The 16921-nt window shown below is 43.2% G+C and overlaps 1 protein-coding gene across 2 annotated transcripts in view; it reads right to left on the reverse strand.

Moving 5' to 3' along the window:
- The window catches only part of mmp23bb (matrix metallopeptidase 23bb), a 28388-nt gene extending 22321 nt beyond the window's left edge, over window positions 1-6067 (reverse strand). The window contains exons 1-2 of one of the 2 annotated variants that reach the window (XM_087993357.1): window positions 5465-6067; window positions 2532-2674 (exon numbers count right to left, since the gene is read on the reverse strand). In XM_087993357.1, the coding sequence (XP_087849483.1) occupies window positions 2532-2674; window positions 5465-5614 (293 nt within the window). In that variant the 5' untranslated portion in view covers window positions 5615-6067. The remainder of the gene's footprint in view (window positions 1-2531; window positions 2675-5464) is intronic. The other variant, XM_087993356.1, reaches the window with a different exon arrangement.
- Between the last annotated feature and the right edge of the window lie 10854 nt (window positions 6068-16921).

The following is a 16921-nucleotide window of genomic DNA, read 5'->3' on the forward strand; positions in this document are numbered from 1 at the left end:
TCATACAGAAAGGTCCCTTTGATAGAGGTTTTTCAATGGCAGTTACTCTGTCAATGGCAGCTGCTCTCTCATTGGAAGTTACTCTGTCTGACTTTCAAACTGCCTGCCTTTTTTGAATTCAAATGGATTTTAGTACTCTGGATCATAATTTAAACTGATTGGTTAAATTTGAATTGTTGTCAAAACAGCAACCATCTCAGGTATCTATTTCTCAGCCAAATATTACATATTTTCAACTTTCCAGTACACTCTGGGACTGCTAGTTAGTCATATGACAGGTGCTTATGACACATGCAAAACAGCATTCACTTTCTCTCAAAGGCACGGTACACACCTTCAAATTCTTGAATATCTGTATCTCTTCCATGCACACACATACACGCACACACACACTCAAAAGCTAAATGCTGGGTTTGAATATATGAAGTACTGGACATACTGTCCTCTCCAGGTGGTGTGTGCGCTGAGTTGGAAATGTGTGGCCCCATAGCCATTTAAAGGCTAATTGGAGACGTGAGTCAGGAGTTCAATCCCTCAGCAACTGGAAGCCTTGCCTCAAAGAGCAGCCAGCAAACCACTACATCCCAGCAGCGCACCAGCACTTGGCGTCAGTGGGGCTGTAGCACTGGGTCAGTGTTTGGTGAGCTCACTGGGTGCCAAGCTAGAGGTCCTTGGAGAAAGTGATGGAGAGACTGGAGCTTGAGAGGTCATGGTGAGATAGCAACCTGTGTGGGTGAGGGAACGGAACATGGGAGGGGAGGATGCAGGTAACAATCCCCTCCTACAGCCCCTTGCTTGCCATCGCCATCACCCTTGCAGGGGTACTATGTTGGTTGCCTACTGGATCTGATCGTCCCTCAGTCAGTTAACTATCGTTGGCGATAGCAGGATGAAGCCTTTCAGAAGATAGCAATTGACAATGTCATTGATGGACTGAAAGACAGGCCACCCGATACAGCTCCCATTACGGGTATAATATGTGTCTGTGTCTGCGAGTCTGTGTCTGTATCTGTGTGTGCGTGTGCGTGCAACTGAAATATTGGAGATGACACAAAGAAACCCTTTGATTGAACAGGGCAGGAGACAATGTGATGGAATTTCCAGGAGTGTGATAACTCAAATTGGCAGGCCAAACTCTTGCTGGGTGTCGACAGAGTGAGAAGGCTCAAGAGTGATGCTCACATCTGGGCACAACAGGAAAATCAAGCAGTTGTTGCCTGGGATTATCTGTGCATCCATTAGGGTAGATACAAATCCTAAAATCCTCATCTGTCAGCTCATGAAGCAGCTCAAAAGTAGTACATTCTGATAATCAACAGAGATAAAAGCAGTCAAACCATGAGGTTTAACTTCCTTTCAAGCTGGGTTGCACTGCAAAATACGTTTGAGCTGCTTGAGTAATGGTGGTAGAATACTTGTTTTTTATGCACTTGTGAGACATGGGCTGGCCAGCATCTATTGCCTGCCCTCAGTTACCTTTGAGAAGGTGGTGGTGAGCTGGTTCTAACCACTGCAGTCCACGTGCTATAGGTTGATCAACAATGTCCTTAGGGAGAGAATTTCAGGATTTTGAATCAATTGATAGGGCACTGTCTTTTACTGTATAACATTAGGTTACAGTGTTGGTGGGGACTGGCCTGTCACTGTGTAACACTGGGGTACAATAGTGGTGGGGACCAGTCTATCATTGTACAATGCTGCTCAGTATTGCACTTTGGAGTGGGATTAATTTGAGGATATTTAATCAATGGAATTATGGAAGAACAGAACATAGAACAATCCAGACCCTTCAGCCCTCGCTGTTGTGCTGGCCATCTATCGTGCTCTAAGATCAGACTAACTCACATATCCTTCATTGTTCAAACTTCCTTGTACCTATCCAAGAGTCACTTAAATGTCCCTAATGTATCTGACAAATAGTTGGCATATTTTTATTCATCTGCTTAATGTTGGATTTTGCCTAAATTATTCAGGTGTCAATTTGCTGCACTGACTCCAGGAGAAAATTGATTTGTATCACTGAAAGTAAACCCATCAGGACTGGCTCACAAGAATACAATATCTCAAAGGAAACTCCAACAAATCCTGCATGCAAAGAGATGCTGATTGGCTGACAAGTGGTACAAATGATGCCATGGCGAATGCACCAAGCAACATTTAACTCCCAAATTTTTGCTTAAATTCAAACTGGGCAAGGCAGCTCTGATTGGTGAAGGAAAGAATGCAGCAGGGTTTAAGGGACACAATGTGTGGACGTGTTCTCACCATAGCCTGAGACAGGAGGACATGTCAGAGTCTTATAATCTGATCTTGATGCCCTCAGCAGGTCTTCTACATCTAGGTGTGGTCCGGGTTGCTGGTCTAGGTCAGCAGCAGTACTGGGGTTCCTGACTTAAATTGCTGATCCTCACTCTTTACAAAGGACAGATTCATTCCAGGTCACGTAACATATGTTACTAAAATATATAAGTTAATCACGTCATATATCTACATCTGTGGCAAGATTTGGCTACTCTCTTATGCTCACTCACTTGTAGGTGATGTTGAAGTGGTCCCATTTGTGCAGTAAAGGGTTAATGGCATAACGTCTCTGACGCCGTAGGAATGTGTTGGGTAGCTCTTCTGGTGAGGTAGGTATCTGATATGATTTTCTTAACGCAGTTCTTCCTGTTTGCTGGAAACACAATGGGAAGGCCTCTGTAAAACAACAGCTAAAGGTGGTGAAGAAAGGATCGAGCCAAACTGATGATCGATAAGAGGAAAAGATGGAAAGCTTAGACTTTCTCCAGGACTGACCAGTTGCCATTGGTGTGCAATGGAAGGATGTACAATTTGGTAATAAATCTGTTTAGCCACATTATTAATGCCTTGTCCTTGACCTTGACCCAAATCTATAACTTCTGATTCAATTGATGTAGTCAGGTAGCAGGAGCAGGTGCCAACTCATGTAAAAGTTAATAGAACAGCATAAGTAACCAAATGGCTAAACCTTTCTCATGACAGCCTATTAAGCAGACACATTTATCCATTTTAAACAAATACTGTATAACAGTTGATATCATAGATATCCGAGTGCCCAGTGAATGATCTCAGTGATCCTTGGCTCCCATTCATCCTTCTCTATGTATCTCCAGACTTGCTGTTTGATAGTATAAGGCTTCTAGGGTAAAACGGCGGGGGTGCTAACACATTTTATAACAATTTACCCCTCCAATGTTAACATCAACAGACCCATCAATATAGTTATTCACAACTGGTGAACTTTCAGAAGAATATTACTTTTAGAATATTGAATTCCAAGCCAGTGATATGGACCCTCCCTGTGTGGACAACACATTAAAATATTAACATTGAGTCATCATTGGAGTTTAACAAGGTCTTGTCATCAGATCAGTGGTAGGATTACTAATTCTAGATTCTTGCAGATTCCAATACTTAAGCTCCTGACTCCAACTGCTCTGTCTACATCCACTTATCACTGGTCACCCAATATTACACTGCTCTACCTAACCAGTAAGTTGAAAGTGAACAGATATGTCACTACCCAGTTGATTGTCAAGAATTGGTCAGTAGGTACATTTCTCCGATCCCTTGACCTGAAAGCTGCAGGTTTAAATCTGACTTCAGGAGAACAAGTACAAAACTCTGTGAATCCTGATGGGGAATTGCACATTCAAAGGCATCATCTTCTAGGTGCTGAACTGAGGCCTCATCTGCTCATGCATATGGAGGTAAAAGATTGCATGCCTCCATTTTTGAAGCATAAAAGGGAGTTTGCCCAATGTCCTCAACAAGGCAAGCATGCAGGTAAAGCAGGTAATGAAGAAGGCTAATAGCATGCTGGCCTTCATAACAAGAGGGATTGAGTATAGAAGCAAAGAGGTTCTTCTGCAGCTGTACAGGGCCCTGGTGAGACCATATCTGGAATATTGTGTGCAGTTCTGGTCTCCAAATTTGAGGAAAGACATTCTGGCTATTGAGGGAATGCAGCGTAGGTTCACGAGGTCAATTCCTGGAATGGCGGGACTATCTTATGTTGAAAGATTGGAGCAACTGGGCTTGTATACCCTTGAGTTTAGAAGACTGAGAGGGGATCTGATTGAGACGTATAAGATTATTGAAGGATTGGACACTCTGGAGGCAGGAAACATGTTTCTGCTGATGGATGAGTCCTGAACCAGAGGACACAGCTTAAAAATAAGGGGTAGGCCATTTAGGACAGAGATGAGGAGAAACTTCTTCACCCAGAGAGTGGTGGCTGTGTGGAATGCTCTGCCCCAGAAGGCAGTGGAGGCCTAATCTCTGGATTCGTTTAAGAAAGAGTTGGATAGAGCTCTCAAGGATAGTGGAATCAAGGGTTATGGAGATAAGGCAGGAACAGGATACTGATTGAAGATGTTCAGCCATGATCATAATGAATGGTGATGCAGGTTTGAAGGGCAGAATGGCCTACTCCTGCACCTATTGTCTATTGTCTAAAAGGTTTACCCCCAATCAAAATCACAAAAACAGGTCATCTGCACATTAGCCATAGCAAATGCTGAGAGTTTGCTATATGCAAGTCAGCTGCCGAGCGTGCGGTGGGCTTGGAAAAGCACAGCCGGTCAGGCAGCATCCGAGGAGCAGGAGAATCGACGTTTTGGGCATAAGCCCTTCATCAGGAATGAGGCTTGTGGGGTTGATGAAGGGCTTATGCCCGAAACGTTGATTCTCCTGCTCCTCGGATACTGCCTGACCGGCTGTGCTTTTCCAGCACCACACTCTCGACTCTGATCTCCAGCATCTGCAGTCCTCACTTTCTGCAAGTCAACTGCCTCCTGTGCTTTATTACAAAAGTGACTACATTTCAAAACTACTTCGCTGGCTCTAAAGCGTAGTTTGTGAAAAGTACTGTGTAAATGTAAGTCTTCTTTTCAACCATCAGTATTTATACAACTCAAACAAAATAATTTAAAGCTAATTAAAAACAAAGTTTGAAATGCCCCTGCAATTCTGGGCTTCACTCACAGCTGGGTTCAGGGGATTTATTTTTATTTCCTGAACATTCCATCCCAGTTGTGAAGGATTGGCAATACCAGTTGCTGACAAACATTGACAGCAATAATGTAAACAGGAAGAGGGAGAGATTTATTCTGGTCAAGTATTGGAGCCAAAATCTAAATATCTCAGCAAAAGTTTACCCTATTTGCTATCTTAAATGAATACAAGTTAAAGATGCACTGGGAAACATATGGGGGAAGAGTATTCATAACCATGAAATAACAAGTATCTTTCATTGTTTGAAAACTAATTCCTACAGATCGACAGAAATATATCAAATTATATTTAAAATCTCTGGAAAGCAATTTAATCTCAAGATGGCTGTTTTCTCTCGGTAAGATTTCTCTCCCTCGATAATTTGTTTTTTTTTACTCTGGGTGAACAAAGAATCGCCTTTGTGAACGTTTGTAAAATCCATTCTTACCAGCTCAATCTTCCACGGTGGAAAAGCTTCAGCGGGACCAAGAAACTTCACAGACATCCAGAGCAACAAGAAAAAAGAGAAACTCCAAGGAAATATTTCGAAATTAGATCCTTTACACCTACAACTTTCTCTTCGAGATTGTCTGCACATTCCCTTTCTCTTTAGATCTAATGCAGCGGACAGTGGCTCTTCAATAATAGAAAGGCTTCACGGTCGCTGACACTGTGCTCCACTAGCAGTGAGTTAGGGGCAAGTTCTTGCACATTTCTGCCACAATGGGATAACATTCACAAAATATCAGGAGTGGATGAAAAGCCCTGAGAGGCAGGCTCCCTCTCAGACTCACCTCCCCAGATTGAAAGCAGCTGTGAGAAACTGGAGAGAATGCCAAGTGAGACTCCTGCCAGCGCAGCACTCCGGCCTCCTTATGTTATATGGTCATTATTGGTCCCTGTGCTATATTCCGACCAGCAAAACACACCGGCAGAGACTCTTCTCACAAAAGTTTCACTGTGACTGAATAAAGCGCATTTTCCTTTCAGTCTGTCAGACTCTGGGTCATAATCTGCGTTTACATTGAGTTCTCCAGGAAACCCAGGCGCTGCAGAGCAAGCAGTAATCTTGCCGGCGGGTCGTAGGTTCAATCCTCGAGACTGGAAGCCGGGCTGACACTGGGTTCAGTCCGGCCCGCAGGGAGCAGCATACTGTTGAAGGTGCTGCTTTCTTTTGAATGAGACGATAAGTTGCGGCAGTGTGAAGTGGCACTCGATATCTTCCTAATCAAGCGGTCCAGAGATAATGTTACACACCTCTGGAGCTGATGGGACTCAGATATAGGAACACTACCACCGCATCACAAAAGCCCTTTCTCTCAGGTCCTAAGTTTTATACATTTAACACATTTTTAAATATTTCAGAAGTATTATTACATATCCCTGGAGCAGGGGGTGACTTGAATGTGGGCCTCCTGGCTCAGAGGTGCCACAAGAGCCCGCCCCATGATCCTATACGCAGAGAAGCTTCACCTGGTCAATATAAATACCTAAGCTGTCACAATAACATCTTATCTGGTGATTACTCTCACTGTGGGCTTTTGTTATGTAGAAATTGAATGCTTCTCTGGTGCAGTAGTACAGTCCCTCCTCTGGCCTAGAAGTGCTACTTCCCCCATTCAAACATCTATAAACTGAATCGTGCAATTACTTCAGTGATAAAGTTTTTGTTATGTGGGTGAGACATCAGTTCAAAGTCTAGAGCGCTGCTGAGGTGAATGTTAAAAAATATATTGGCCAAGTGATGCATAAAACATCATAAATTCTTCCTATTTGTCTTCGAGTCTCATCAGCCAGAGTCACGGGACTAAAGAAAAAAAATTCGTTTTACTTGTATCTGAAAGATGAAATCAAACAGTAATACGATTGTTAAAAGTCATCCAGGGAAATGTATACATTTCAATGGAACTTGAGGCTTGTTATTCCTATATGACAATCTGAAACACATTTTTGCTTTCTGGAAATATGTTATTATGAATCAATGTCAGAAAAGGGAGAGCAAAAATCCATGAGGTAGATGTCTGCAGAGTTTTCTCCGGCTGGCTGGAAAGTTCTTTGAAAACAGCGCCTAAATTATGGTGTGGAGAGATTTGATTCCATCCTTGAGGAACCAAAAAGGGTATAAATTAATACATTTTGTGTTCTACTCTGTGAGAACACTCACTGCATAGAAAAATAACTAATGGACAAGAAACAAAAAGTGTGAATAAGGGGTTTTTTTTCAGGTTGTTGACACGTAACCAGTGGGATTCCACAGGGATATGTGCTGGGATCACATTATTTGCAATATATATTAATGACATGGGGGAAGGAGGTGAATGTGCTGCAGCCAAATTTGCAAATGAGACACATAAAGGCGGAAAGGCAAATTGCAAGAGGGATACAAACAGTTAACGGAGAGATATTGATAGATTAGATTACTTACAGTGTGGAAACGATGGGATAAGCAAGTTGTTAGCAAAATGATAGCAAATGGAGGGTAATGCGGGAAAATGTGAAGTTGTTTGAAGGGAACAGAAAATATTTAAATAGAGAAAAACTGCAGAAAGCTGCAATATAAAGGGACTTAGGAATATTTGTTTATAAAACACAGAAAGCTAGCATACAGGACAGCGGGTAATCAGGAAGGCGAATGGGATGTTCGTGATTACCATATAAACCGTGGAAAGAGTACAGCACGGAAGGAGGCCATTAGGCCTGTCTTGTCCATGCTGACCCAAAGACACCCAGATACCCTTTCTAATCCCATCTTCCTGCACTTGCCCCATAACCTTGCAATTTACAGCACTTGAAGTGCAGATCCAGGTATTTTTAAAAGAGTTTAAGGTCTTTGCTTCCACCACCAATGCAGGCAGCAAATTCCAGACGCCTACAACCCTCTGTGTAAAAAATGGTTTTCTTCACCTGCCCTCTGATCCTCTGCCACTTAGTTTGAACCTATGACCCGTGGTTTTTGAACTCTCTGCCAAGGGAAACAACTTCCTTCTGTCTACTGCATCTCTACCCCTCACAATTTTGAATACCTCATATTTGTCACCCTGGAGCCTTCTTTGTTCCAAGGGAAGCATCCCCAATCTCTCCTAGCTGCTACAATTCTCCAGCCTGGCAACATTCTAGTAAACCCTCCCTGCACTCTCTCCAGAGCATTTACATTCTTCCTGTAATGTGGTGACCAGAACTGCACATGATACTCCAGTTGTGCTCGCTCCAGGGTCTTATACAGTTTGACCATGATATCCCTACTTTTGTTTCTATGCCTCTGTTGATGAAGGAGAGCATTCCTTCTTCCTTCTCTACAACATACTCTACCTCCGCTGCTACTTTTATGGATCTGTCTACTTGCAGACCAGCATCTCCCACTTCATCTACCCCTCTCAGTATATTCCCATCTATGATGTATTCCCTCCTACTACCTGACCTCCCTCAATGTATTACCTGACACTTATCAGAGTTGAACTCCATCTGCCACTTTCCTGTCTGCTCTAACAACCCATCCATATCATTTTGGAGCTCACAGTTACCCGCTACATGGCCAGTATTCTGTCATCTGAAGATTTCCCAATTGTGCCCACCCCCACATTCAGGTTCAAATCTTTAAAGTATGAAACAAACAGCAGGGTTCCCAACACCAAGCCTTGTGAAACACCACTTGAAACAACTTTCCATTCGCAAGAGCACTTAGAGTCATAGAGTCATAGAGATGTACAGCATGGATACAGACCCTTCGGTCCAACCCATCCATGCCGACCAGATATCCCAACCCAATCGGGTCCCACCTGCCAGCACCCGGCCCATATCCCTCCAAACCCATCCTATTCATATACCCATCCAAATGCCTCTTATAGTTGCAATTGTACCAGCCTCCACCACTTCCTCTGGCAGCTCATTCTATACACATACCACCCTCTGCGTGAAAAAGTTGCCCCTTAGGTCTCTTTTAAATCTTTTCCCTCTCATCCTAAACCTATGCCCTCTAGTTCTGGACTCCCTGACCCCAGAGAAAGGACTTTGCCTATTTATCTTATCCATGCCCCTCATAATTTTGTAAACCTCCATAAGGTCACCCCTCAACCTCCGACACTCCAGGGAAAACACCCCCAGCTTGTTCAGCCTCTCCCTGTAGCTCAGATCCTCCAACCCTGGCAACATCCTTGTAAATCTTTTCTGAACCCTTTCAAGTTTCACAACATCTTTCCAATAGGAAGGAGATCAGAATTGCACACAATATTCCAACAGTGGCCTAACCAATATCCTGTACAGCCGCAACATGACCTCCCAACTCCTGTACTCAATTCTCTGACCAATAAAGGAAAGCATACCAAACGCCTTCTTCACTATCCTATCTACCTGCGACTCCACTTTCAAGGAGCTATGAACCTGCATTCCAAGGTCTCTTTGTTCAGCAACACTCCCTAGGAACTTACCGTTAAGTGTACAAGTCCTGCTAAGATTTGCTTTCCCAAAATGCAGCACCTCACATTTATCTGAATTAAACTCCATCTGCCACTTCTCAGCCCATTGGCCCATCTGGTCAAGATCCTGTTGTAATCTGAGATTACCCTCTTCGCTGTCCACTACACTTCCAATTTTGGTGTCATCTGCAAACTTACTAACTGTACCTCTTATGCTCGCATCCAAATCATTTATGTAAATGATAAAAAGTAGAGGACCCAGCACCGATCCTTGTGGCACTCCACTGGTCACAGGCCTCCAGTCTGAAAAACAACCCTCCATCACCACCCTCTGCCTTCTACCTTTGAGTCAGTTCTGTATCCAAATGGCTAGTTCTCCCTGTATTCCAAGAGATCTAACCTTGCTAATCAGTCTCCCATGGGGAATCTTGTTGAACGCCTTACTGAAGTCCATATAGATCACATGTACTGCTCTGCCCTCATCAATCTTCTTTGTTACTTCTTCAAAAAACTCAATCAAGTTTGTGAGACATGATTTCCCACGCACAAAGCCATGTTGACTATCCCTAATCAGTCCTTGCCTTTCCAAATACATGTACTATTACCCTTTGTTTCCTGTTACTAAGCCAACAAAGCCATGTTGACTGTCCCTAACTCATCCATGCCTGTCTAAGTAACAGTTTATCCGATCTCTCAAGATTGATTCTAACAATTCGCCCACCACTGAAGTAAGACTAACTGGCCTATAATTGTTTGGCATTTCCTTTATAAACAATGGAATCATATTTGCATTCCTCCAGTCCTCTGACTGTGTCTTGTGAAGATTGGAAAATAATCCTTGGAGTATTTGCCTTTTCCTTCCTGACATCCTTCAACATCTTAGGGAACAATCCATCTGGCACTGGCAACTTATCCACTTTCAAGGATTCCAGCTCCTCCAATGTTTCCACTCTCTTTAAGGTTATTTTGTCAAATATTTCACACGTCATGTCTTGGATTACCATATCTGCATCATTCCTTTCTCTTTGTTAATATGAAAACAACAAAAATAATTAAATTTTTTCCCATATCCTCTACATATTCACACAAGGTCCCTTCTACATCTCTGGTAGGTCCTACTTTTTCCTTAACTATTCTTTTGTTCTTTATACACTGGTAAAATACCCTTGGGTTTTCCTTTATCTTGCTTGCTAATACTTTACATGTCCTCTCTTTGATTTCCTCATTCTTTTTATTTAACTTGATCTTTGTAGTTTCTGTACTCATCTAGGCTGTCTACAATGTATCTTATAAGCTATCTTTTTCTGATTAATCTTCTCCTCTACTTTTTAATGAGTTTGGTGTGTAAGAGTAGGGAAGTCTTACTGCAGCTGTGCAAAGTGCTCGTGAGACCACATCTGGTGAACAGTGAGCAGTTTTGGTCCCCTCACCTGAAGAACGATATTAGTTTATTGAACACTGTTCAGAGAAGGTTCAGTAAGATGATCCAAGGTTTGGAGGGATTGTCTTATGAGCAAACGTTAAACAAAGTTGGGATCCTACTCATTGGAAATTAAAAGAATGAGAAGTAAACTCATTGAAACAAGCAGGATTCTTAAGGAGCCCTGGATGTTGGTTTGCTCGCTGAGTTGGAAGATTCACTTCCAGATGTTTCATCACCCTACTAGGTAACATCTTCAGTGGGCCTCCAGGTGAAGCACTACTGCTGATTCCTGCTTTCTATTTATATGTTTGGGTTTCTTTGGGTTGGTGATGTCATTTCCTGTGGTGTTGTCATTTCCTGTTCTTTTTCTTAGGGGGTGGTAGATGCAGTCTAACTCGATGTGTTTGTTGATAGAGTTCCAGTTGGAATGCCATGCTTCTAGGAATTCTCTTGCATGTCTCTGTTTGGCTTGTCCTATGATGGATGTGTTGTCCCAGTTGAAGTGGTGTCATTCCTTATCTGTATATAAGGATGCTGGTGAGAGAGGGTCCTGTCGTTTTGTGGCTAGTTGATGCTCATGTATCCTGGTGGCTAGTTTTCTATCTGTTTGTCCAATGTAGTGTTTGTTACAGTCCTTGTGCAGTATTTTGTAAATGACGTTAGTTTTGCTTGTTGTTTGTATAGGATCTTTCAAGTTCATTAGCTGCTGTTTTAGTGGGCTACCGTGATGCCATGGGGTCTGAGTAGTCTGGCATTTCTGAGATGTCTTTGATGTAGGGGTAATGGCTAGGATTTCTGGACGTGTTTTGACTGCTTGTTGGGGTTTGTTGTCTCCTCAATTTGTCGTAAGTCTCATTTTAAAAACATATTCCTTCCCTTGTGGCTACCTCTTTCTCAAACCAAGTGAACTTAACTTTTAAAAAGAGCCAAGTTAGCCAGGCTGCCTAAAATTAACAAAAAGAGTGAGTTTGTTAATTGCCAAATATAAGAAAACATTAATGCAAGGTATAAAAGATAAAAGTGAAAAGAAGGATCAGTTGCTGAACTGTTTCTGAAGAGCAGCTAAGACAAGGTTGCAGGGGTTTTGAATGGCCCCAATTTTGTGGGCGGCACGGTAGCACAGTGGTTAGCACTGCTGCTTCACAGCGCCAGAGACCCGGGTTCAATTCCCCCCTCAGGCGACTCTCTGTGTGGAGTTTGCACATTCTCCCCGTGTCTGCGTGGGTTTCCTCCGGGTGCTCCGGTTTCCTCCCACAATCCAAAAAATGTGCAGGTTAGGTGAATTGGCCATGCTAAATTGCCCGTAGTGTTAGGTGAAGGGGTAAATGTAAGAGAATGGGTCTGGGTGGGTTACGCTTCGGCGGGTCGGTGTGGACTTGCTGGGCCGAAGGGCCTGTTTCCACACTGTAAGTAATCTAATCTAATCTAATCTAATCTAATCAATGGCATTGACATTCGCTGTTGAACAGACAAGTGAGACACTTGGTGCTGCAGGTTGGCAGAAATTTGTTTAGTTCAGATTATTTGCTGCAGTTGCTGAATTCCAGTGAACAAAGTGAGTGATATATGTCTTTTCCTCTGGTTCGCAGTGCAGGTATATTTAAAATGGCCTGTACTTGTTTTGAATACTGTGCCTCTCACAGCTCCCGAGTCCACACACTAGAATTTCCAGCCAACAACACGTGCAGACTAGTGAAGCAGACAGATTTATTTTGCTTATTTTTGGAAGGTAAAACAGATACATTTTCAAAGGTTTGCTTTCTGCTGAGACAGACGATAGTAAAACCTCCCTGATTATCGCGTCTTGTTAAGCCTCTTCCTGTCTGAGGTTTTCCTGACACTTTGCAAGCGCAACATTCCATGGGCTTCCCATAGGATTTTTCAAGTCACGGAATATACATCAAAAACACATAGAGAATACTGGAGAAACTTAGCAGGTCCAGCAGCATCTGTGAAGAGAGAAATAGCATTAATATTTCAAGTTCAATATGGCTTTCCTTTAAACATTTTCAGACTCTGCTTGCAGCATTTGCAGTATTTTGCTTTTGTTTTGGACTGAATTTATATCCAGTTTTCTCCCCCTTCTGTAGCAGTCCTTTTCTTTTGTTAAGAAACTTTATTTTCTAATGAGAAGAAATTGTGAGAAGATGTTGTGAAACTTGAAAGGGTTCGGAAAAGATTTACAAGGACGTTGCCAGGGTTGGAGGATTTGAGCTACAGGGAGAGGCTGAACAGGCTGGGGCTGTTTTCCCTGAAGCGTCGGAGGCTGAGGGGTGACCTTATAGAGGTTTACAAAATTATGAGGATCATGGATATGATAAATAGGCAAAGTCTTTTCCCTGGGGTCGGGGAGTCCAGAACTAGAGGGCATAGGTTTACAGTGAGAGGGGAAAGATATAAAACAGACCTAAGGGGCAACCTTTTCATGCAGAGGGTAGTACGTGTATGGAATGAGCTGCCAGAGGAAGTGGTGGAGGCTGGTACAATTGCAACATTTAAAAGGGATTTGGATGGGTATATGAATAGGAAGGGTTTGGAGGTTTATGGGCCGGGTGCTGGCAGTTGGGACTAGATTGGGTTGGGATATCTGGTCGGCATGGACGAGTTGGACCGAATGGTCTGTTTCCATGCTGTACATCTCCATGTCTATGATTCTAAGAAATATCTATAAATATTTTTGAAGTTCTTAACTGTCATCATAGCAATAGAGACATTAAACATTAAATTCCCCTCATTTCATTAGACAATTCATCAATTAGTTTAATAATTTGGAGATAGTTTAAAACTGATTGACTGCGCGTCAAAAAAGCACCCAATCAGATAATCGCCCTAGCACTGTTCTCCATCTACCTCGCTGCAGTGCTTCATCTAGCCACCGATAAGCTCCCCGTTGGAGTGGCCCTAACTTACAGAACCTCCAGGAAATTATTCAACTTCCACCGCCTTCAGTTGAATAAACGGAACTGTGGAGCTATGAGGGAGGAGCTGGCCAAAGTTCAATGGTGCAATACCTTAACAGGGATGACAGTGGAGGAACAATGGCAGATATTTCTGTGTATAATGCAGATGTTGCAGGAGCAGTTAATTCGAAAAAGGAAGAAAGATCCCAGGAGGAGGCATGGGTGGCCGTGGCTGACGAGGGAAGTTAAGAAACATATAAAGTTAAAAGATAAAAAGTATAACATAGCAAAGATAAGTGGGAAAACGGAGGACTGGGAAGCTTTTAAAGAACAACAGAGGATTACTAAGAAGGAAATACGCAGAGAAAAAATGAGGTACGAAGGTAAACTGGCCAAAAATATAAAGGAGGATAGTAAAAGCTTTTTTAGGTATGTGCAAGGCAAAAAAATGGTTAAGACTAAAATTGGGCCCTTGAAAACAGAAACAGGGGAATATATTACAGGGAACAAAGAAATGGCAGAAGAATTGAATTGGTACTTCAGATCTGTGTTCACTGGGGAAGACACAAGCAATCTCCCTGAGGTAACAGTGGCTGAAGGACCTGAACTGAAGGGAATTTATATTTGCCAGGATTTGGTGTTGGAGAGACTGTTAGGTCTGAAGGTTGATAAGTCTCCGGGGCCTGATGGTCTGCATCCCAGGGTACTGAAGGAGGTGGCTCGAGAAATCGTGGATGCGTTGGTGATTATTTTCCAGAGTTCGATAGATTCGGGGTCGGTTCATGAGGATTGGAGGGTGGCTAATGTTGTATCACTTTTTAAGAAAGATGGGAGAGAGAATGCAGGAAATTATAGACCAGTTAGTCTGACCTCAGTGGTGGGAAAGATGCTGGAGTCTATTATAAAGGATGAAATTACAACACATCTGGATAGTAGTAACAAGATAGGTCACAGTCAGCATGGATTTATTAAGGGGATATCATGCTTGACTAATCTTCTGGAATTTTTTGAGGATGTAACTCTAAAGATGGACGAGGGAGATCCAGTAGATGTAGTGTAAGCTTTTGATAAAGTCCCACATAGGAGGTTAGTGAGCAAACTTAGGGCGCATGGTATTGGGGGCAAAGTACTAACTTGGATTGAAAGTTGGTTGGCTGACAGGAAACAAAGAGTATTGATAAACGGCTCCATTTCGGAATGGCAGACAGTGACCAGTGGAGTACCGCAGGGATCAGTACTGGGACCGCAGCCTTTTACAATATATATTAATGATATAGAAGATGTATTAGTAATAACATTAGCAAATTTGCTGATGATACTAAGCTGGGTAGCAGGGTGAAATGTGAGGAGGATGTTAGGAGATTACAGGGTGACCTGGAAAGGTTAGGTGAGTGGTCAGATGCATGGCAGATGCAGTTTAATGTGGATAAATGTATGGTTATCCACTTTGGTGGCAAGAACAGGAAGGCAGATTACTACCTAAATGGAATTAATTTAGGTAAAAGGGCAGTACAAAGAGATCTGGGTGTTCTTGTACACCAGTCAATGAAGATAAGCATGCAGGTACAGCAGGTAGTGAAGGCTATGCTGGCCTTCATAACAAGAGGGATTGAGTATAGAAGCAAAGAGGTTCTTCTGCAGCTGTACAGGGCTCTGGTGAGACCACACCTGGAGTATTGTGTGCAGTTCTAGTCTCCAAATTTGGGGAAAGACATTCTGGCTATTGAGGGAGTGCAGCGTAGGTTCACGAGGTCAATTCCTGGAATGGCGGGACTACCTTACGCTGAAAGACTGGAGCAACTGGGCTTGTATACCCTTGAGTTTAGAAGACTGAGAGGGGATCTGATTGAGACATATAAGATTATTAAAGGATTGGACACTCTGGAGGAAGGAAACATGTTTCCGCTGATGGGTGAGTGCCGAACCAGAGGACACAGCTTAAAAATAAGGGGTAGGCCATTTAGGACAGAGATGAGGAGGAACTTCTTCACCCAGAGAGTGGTGGCTGTGTGGAATGCTCTGCCCCAGAGAGCAGTGAAGGCCCAGTCTCTGGATTCATTTAAGAAAGAGTTTGATAGAGCTCTCAAGAATAGTGGAATCAAGGGTTATGGAGATAAGGCAGGAACAGGATACTGATTAAGGATGATCAGCCATGATCATATTGAATGGTGGTGCAGACTCGAAGGGCAGAATGGCCTACTCCTGCACCTATTGTCTATTGTCTATTGTTTATTCAAGAAGAAAGTGAGGACTGCAGATGCTGGAGATCAGAGCTGAAAATGTGTTGCTGGAAAAGCGCAGCAGGTCAGGCAGCATCCAAGGAGCAGGAGAATCGACGTTTCAGGCATGAGCTTGAAGCTCAAAGCTGAAGAAGGGCTCATGCCCGAAACGTCGATTCTCCTGCTCCTCGGATGCTGCCTGACCTGCTGCGCTTTTCAGCTATTGTCTATTCAAACCTAAACCAAAGTCACACCAACCAGTGTCATTGAGCTGCAGTATGCAGATAATGATTGTGTATGTGCAATCTCCAAGGATGTACTCCAGTCCATCATCAGCACCTTTACGGAGGCACATGAGAACGTGGGTCCCACCCTGAACATCTGCAAGACTCAGGTCCTTCCATCAACCCGGCCTGGCATTGTGGATCAAACCCCTGATCATCAAGGTCCACAGGGAGGCCTTAGAGAACATTGTTAAAAATCATACAACACCAGGTTATAGTCCAACAGGTTTAATTGGAAGCAAACTAGCTTTCGGAGCGACGCTCCTTCATCAGGTGATTGTGTGACAATCACCTGATGAAGGAGCGTCGCTCCAAAAGCTAGTGTGCTTCCAATTAAACCTGTTGGACTATAACCTGGTGTTGTGTGATTTTTAACTTTGTACACCCCAGTCCAACACCGGCATCTCCAAATCATTAGAGAACATTGACCACTTCCAATTCCTTGGAAGTGTCCTGTCGGCCAAAGGCAGCTATTGATGAAGAGATCCAGCATTGCCACCTGCCTGCTAGTGCTGCTTTTGGCTTTCTGAGGAAAAGGGTGTTTGAGAACAACAACATCGGGTCCAACATCAGGATCATGGTTTATAGAGCTGTGGTGTTTCACGTATGGCTACAGCAGACAGCTTAAGACACTGGAGCAGTGCCACCAATGGTGGCTGCACAAGAT

This window comes from Chiloscyllium plagiosum, unplaced genomic scaffold (genome assembly GCF_037043375.1).
Source record: "Chiloscyllium plagiosum isolate Xiang-an unplaced genomic scaffold, Cpla_swu_hap1 HiC_scaffold_13, whole genome shotgun sequence".
Lineage (NCBI taxonomy): Eukaryota > Metazoa > Chordata > Chondrichthyes > Orectolobiformes > Hemiscylliidae > Chiloscyllium > Chiloscyllium plagiosum.